The 6,000-nt window shown below is 43.4% G+C and overlaps 1 protein-coding gene across 3 annotated transcripts in view; it reads left to right on the plus strand.

Moving 5' to 3' along the window:
• LOC126989202 (titin-like) overlaps nucleotides 1–4,747 on the plus strand; it is a 43,367-nt gene extending 38,620 nt beyond the window's left edge. For 2 of the 3 annotated variants that reach the window (XM_050847785.1, XM_050847786.1), the window contains 2 exons: nucleotides 3,408–3,558; nucleotides 3,740–4,747. In XM_050847785.1, coding sequence (XP_050703742.1) covers nucleotides 3,408–3,558; nucleotides 3,740–4,627 — 1,039 coding nt within the window. In that variant the 3' untranslated portion in view covers nucleotides 4,628–4,747. The remainder of the gene's footprint in view (nucleotides 1–3,407; nucleotides 3,559–3,739) is intronic. The other variant, XM_050847790.1, reaches the window with a different exon arrangement.
• The last annotated feature ends 1,253 nt before the right edge of the window (nucleotides 4,748–6,000 follow it).

A 6,000-nucleotide genomic window follows, 5' to 3' on the forward strand; every position in this document is an offset into this window, starting at 1 on the left:
ATTTTTTCTACCTTCCCTTCCATAACTTTCTTGTCCCTTACCGTCCTGGCCCATTCCTACCCTTTCCTTCCCTACTCTTCCATTTCTTCCATTTCATTCCTTTTCCTTCTCTATCCTTCGTTTATTTAATTTTTTGCCTTTCATCGTCTTCCTTGTCAACCCTGTCTACCATTTCTGCTTCTGTCCCGTCCCTTTCCTCTCCTATTCTTTCATTTCTTCTTCCATTTTACTCCTTTCCCTTCCCTATAATTCTTTTTTTTTTTTGCCTCATCGTCCTCCTTGCCAACCCTGTCTACCATTTTTGCTTCTGTCCTCTCCCTTCTCTTATTTCCCTTTACTCCATTTCCCTTCCTCTCTCTTCTTCATGTCCCGTTCTTCTATTTATATCTTCTCTTTGGTTGCCTCCCTGTCATCGCACCCTCTCACCTGTGTTCTTTCCCTACTCTTCACTCTCCCTTCCCATCCCTCCTTCTACCTCTTCTCACTCTCTTTGTCTCCATCCTCCACCCCTTACGCTCCCTCACCTCTCCCTGTCTACCGCAGTGTGTACCATCACTTCCTCCTTCTTGCCGCCTGCTCCGTCTACCACCCACCCCAAGCCTGTATTCTTTCCCTACCCTTCCCTTCCCTCCCCCTCTTCATCACCCTTTTGTTGCCCTCTCCGTCTCCCTCCCTGACCGTCCCTCCCTTTACCTGTCTCCCCCGGTGCGTCCCTTTAGCCCAGATGTATAATATGGTCCTCAGTCCCTCGTGGGTCTTCGCTAATTGCTGTCGTGGATGGACCCTGATGAAAGGCTCCCTATTATGGGCGCCGCTCTCGGCATTTCATTGAAAGCATTGAAATGAATATATTGGGTGCACGATGACACACACACACACACACACACACACACACACACACACACACACACACACACACATACATACATACATACGTTTTCGAGCATTCATATATAGACATACATACATTCACATTCATACATATCTCTCTCTCTCTCTCTCTCTCTCTCTCTCACTCTCTCTCTCTCTCTCTCTCTCTCTCTCTCTCTCTCTCTCTCTCTCTCTATTGATGCTCGGAAGTTATTTAAACCGTCTCGTAATCCTTCATTCATTCATCCCATTTTTATCATGTTCCATTATTCTATGTATTTTTAACTGTCTTTGTTTAGCTTGCTTCCTCGTTTATCCCAGGAAATGCTGTATCGTTAACCTTTCCTTCTCTCTCTCTCTCTCTCTTTGTGTGTGTGTGTGTGTGTGTGTGTGTGTGTGTGTGTGTGTGTGTGTTAGAGGTGACAGGTCACTAACAAATAATAAGATAAAAGATGTAAAAAAAAAAAAATGTTAATATTGTTGTTCAGTGTCATTATCTTCCCTCCTCCTCCTCCTCCTCCTCCTCCTCCTCCTCCTCTGCCACCGTATTCCCTACGTGTCGTAAAAGGCGACTAAAAGGGACTTCTTCCTTTCTCTTCGGACTATTACCTTTCTTTTCCTTTCTCTGGGTAGTCTATCCAAGAGTTGTCACCCTCCCTTACACTTTGAGGACATATCCCGTCCTTTCCTTCCTTTCTACAGGTATTCTACCCAGCCTCTAGTCTCAGTCCTCCTCCGATGTTTCAGACACACACACACACACACACACACACACACACACACACACACACACACACACACACACACACACACACACACACACACCAGACTTTACATCCCAGTTTCTCGCCGTCGTGTGTGTTCCTATAACGGAGGAAGACCCGAGAGGATTATTTTCCATGCCCGGTCTGTGTTCCGGAGGCCATTCTGTTTTCAATCCCAGATTGGTTTTCAGACAAAACCGTAACTCTTCTTAATTTCATAAACTTTCATTCAGCAAACATGAACCTCTTCTTTGTTTGGACGGTCTTCTAGTGCTGGTGGCTGGCCTCAGGTGGAGGGCTCTGGTACTGGGGCTGAAGGTGCTCCTGGATGTGGACTCCTCGTGTGGCAGCGGTGAGAGCCGCTCTTGAGGAATACCGAGATCTTTACAAGGGACAACTTAGAGAACCACCGAAGATGACTTATCCAATGAAGACAAGTTCAGTAATAGCCTCTAACGACACCTTTAAGACGATAGAAAGGAAAGTCTTTAATGATACCGATGAAACGGGTCAAGAAACCGAATCAAAACGAGCAGAGCAAAGAAAAGAGATTCTGCCCAGCAATATAACGAACGAAGCAGTTGTGAAAGAGAAGGAAGAACTTCTACCTTCACAGGAAAGCACTAATGTGACATCTGTGGAGGAGAGGAATGTTACAGAGAAGGATGATGGACTTCAGAAGGCAAAAGGAACAGAACAAAGAAAGGAGATTCTGCCCAGCAATATAACGAATGAAGTTGTTGTGAAAGAGAAAGAAGAACTTCTACCTTCACAGGAAAGCACGAAAGTGACATCTGTGGAGGAGAGGAATGTTACAGAGAAGGATGCTGGACTTCATGAGGCAGAACGAACAGAGCAAAGAAAGGAGATTCTGCCCAGCAATATAACGAATGAAGTTGTTGTGAAAGAGAAAGAAGAACTTCTACCTTCACAGGAAAGCACGAAAGTGACATCTGTGGAGAAGAAGAATATTACAGAGAAGAGTGATGGAAAAGATGTCGAGAAAGAAACTGTAATTCAAAAAGAAGTCGAAAAGAATGTGTGTAATAGCGACATCAAAGAGGTTCGTAACGAAAAACATCTTAATGAAACAATTGAAGACTTGAAACACCAAGTTGATGACGTGAAAAACAAGATGAAGGAAGAAAAAGCAAAGGCTGAAGAAACAAATACTACGCCTATCACTCAAGACGGTAAAGTCGTTGAAAAGACAGTCCCTGCTGTGACGCCGGCGAAGGTTGTTAGAAAGGATGTGCCCTCGGTGGGAGAAGGAAAAGACTCCGTTGTGACTCGAGTTGTTAAACCTGTTACCCCTTCGGTGGAAGCAGAAAAGGTCCCCGTTGTGACAAATCAGACCGTTGCTGAAAAGATTCCCCCTACGGCGACGGAAGGAAAAGTCCACGTTGTTAAAGAAGATAAATTTATTGAAAAGGTTGTGCCCTCGGTGACGGAAGAAAAACTTCCCGTTGTGACAAAGGAGAAGGTTGTTGAGCAGGCTGCCCCTTCGGTGACACAGGAGATCGTAAGTGTCTCTAAGGAGCAAGCAGAACTTCCTCTCGCGGCAGAGGAGAAGAAGGTTATTGAAAAGATTATCCCCTCGGTGACAGAAGGAAAAGTCCCGGTAGTCCCTCAACAGGAGGTTGTTGAAAACGTTGCCCCTTCGACGACAGAAGAAAAAGTTCCTGTTGTGACACAAGAAAGGGTTATTGAGCAGAATGTCCCACAAGAAAGGGTTATTGAACAGTCTGTCCCACAAGAAAGGGTTATTGAAAGGGCTGTCCCACAAGAAATGGTTATTGAACAGTCTGCCCCACAAGAAAGGGTTATTGAACAGAATGCCCCACAAGAAAGGATTATTGAACAGAATGCCCCACAAGAAAGGGTTATTGAACAGTCTGTCCCACAAGAAAGGGTTATTGAAAGGGTTGTCCCACAAGAAAGGGCTATTGAACAGGCCGCCCCTACGGTGACAGAAGAAAAGTTCCTGTTGTGACACAAGAAAGGGTTATTGAACAGAATGCCCACAAGAAAGGGTTACTGAACAGAATGCCCCACAAGAAAGGGTTACTGAACAGAATGCCCCACAAGAAAGGGTTATTGAACAGAATGTCCCACAAGAAAGGGTTACTGAACAGAATGCCCCACAAGAAAGGGTTATTGAACAGAATGCCCCACAAGAAAGGGTTATTGAACAAAATGCCCCACAAGAAAGGGTTATTGAACAGAATGTCCCACAAGAAAGGGTTATTGAACAGAATGCCCCACAAGAAAGGGTTACTGAACAGAATGCCCCACAAGAAAGGGTTATTGAACAGAATGCCCCACAAGAAAGGGTTATTGAACAAAATGAACCACAAGAAAGGGTTATTGAACAGAATGCCCCACAGGAAAGGGTTATTGAACAGAATGCCCCACAAGAAAGGGTTACTGAACAGAATGTTCCACAAGAAAGGGTTATTGAAAGGGTTGCCCCACAAGAAAGGGCTATTGAACAGGCTGCCCCTACGGCGACAGAAGGAAAAGTTCCTGTTGTGATAAAAAAGGAGGTTACTGAACAGGCTGCCCCTTCGGTTACAGAAGAGATTGTCACTGTTTCTAAAGAGAAAGAAGAAGTCCCTGTTGTAACAGAGGAAAAGGTTCCCGCTGTGAGAAATGAGACAGTTATTGAAAAGATTACTCCTTCCGTAACAGAAGAAAAAGTTGTCAATCAACGGAAGGTTGTTTCTTACGAAGATGCGACAGAAAATCAGGAAAATCAAGTTACTGGAGATGAAGAAACGGACAAAACTGAATTGAAGTTTATCATCACCATACAAGAGAGAATAGTCCGCGAACAGACAGTCTCGATCATACCCGTGATGGACAAGGACGCCAACACAAGAAGGAATGGAAAAGTGGCGAAGAAACAACTGAAAAGAATGATGAAGAAGGTGGCCCGAGCCGTACGGGAAGAATTAAGCAAGGAACACAAGACAGCGAGGGAGGAACAGTAGCAGGAGAAGCTGTAACCAGTGTGAGGGAACAGGCTGCCACTCTCCACCAAACCGACAGCCACCACCACCAAAATGTCCCCTCAACACCCAGCTGCTTGCGATGGGATCCCTAAGAAAGTGTTCCATATTTTCTTGTCTATTCTCTATCTATCTTACTATGGTGTACATTGTAGTATAAACACTTACACTTTGCGTTCCTATGGAAACCCGGTGTAAGCTCTTTTCAACTGACTGAAGCAACTCTTTTTGAGATAGGAGGAGAAGGAGGAGGAGGAGGGGGGGGGGGGCGGAAGTGAACGATTTAAAATAAGAAAGAAATAAGAAAAAAATAATATAAATAAGAGTAAGACTAAATAAAGGAGGAGGAGGAGGAGGAGGAGGAGGAGCACGAAGAGGAGGAAAGGAAAGAGAACGATGAAAGAGATGAATGTGGGTGGAAGAGAGAGAGAGAGAGAGAGAGAGAGAGAGAGAGAGAGAGAGAGAGAGAGAGAGAGAGAGAGAGAGAGAGAGAGAGAGAGAGAGAGAGAGAGAGAGAGAGAGAGAGAGAGAGAGAGAGAGAGGAAAGGAAAGGAAAGGAATAATCAAGTAACTAAGACAGAGAGAGCAATATAGATGGAAGAGAGAGAGAGAGAGAGAGAGAGAGAGAGAGAGAGAGAGAGAGAGAGAGAGAGAGAGAGAGAGAGAGAGAGAGAGAGAGAGAGAGAGAGAGAGAGAGAGAGAGAGAGAGAGAGAGAGAGAGAGAGAGAGAGAGAGAGAGAGAGAGAGAGAGAGAGAGAGAGAGAGAGAGAGGACGAGACATTAGCTTTTTTCTTTCTATGCTTATCTCATCAAACCTAACGATTCCTCCTCCTCCTCCTCCTCCTTATTTTCTTTTCTTCTTTTCTCTTTTTCTAGTCTTGTTTTCTTGTTTCTTCTTATTTTTACTTTTTGCGTCGTCCTAAGATAATATAGATATCTTGTTATTGAATTTTCTGTGATTGAATATATATTTCCTTTTCCTCTTCTTGTGTCATTCTGTTTACTTTCTGGGCCATTGTTTGAAGAATATCTTTATCTTGGCTCTTGGATGTTCTGAGTTTAAATATTATATCATTAGGTTCCATCATTACTAATCGGCTTATGTGTTCGGAACAGAGATCAGAAAATACGTGGGAATCTTACTTGACTCGCAATCATTGGTTTCGGAATTTTTTTTGTATGTTAAGGAGACTAGATAAATGAAATAAATGGAATATCAAGGTGAAAACAAAATAGAAAAAAATCTTGCAACATTCTACTTCCACACGAAAAATGATATAGAAAAAAAAGCTATTATAATTTATGCTTTTCCTTTCTCATGATAATAATAATAATAATAATAATAATAATAATAA

Source organism: Eriocheir sinensis, unplaced genomic scaffold (genome assembly GCF_024679095.1).
Source record: "Eriocheir sinensis breed Jianghai 21 unplaced genomic scaffold, ASM2467909v1 Scaffold1095, whole genome shotgun sequence".
NCBI classification, from domain to species: domain Eukaryota; kingdom Metazoa; phylum Arthropoda; class Malacostraca; order Decapoda; family Varunidae; genus Eriocheir; species Eriocheir sinensis.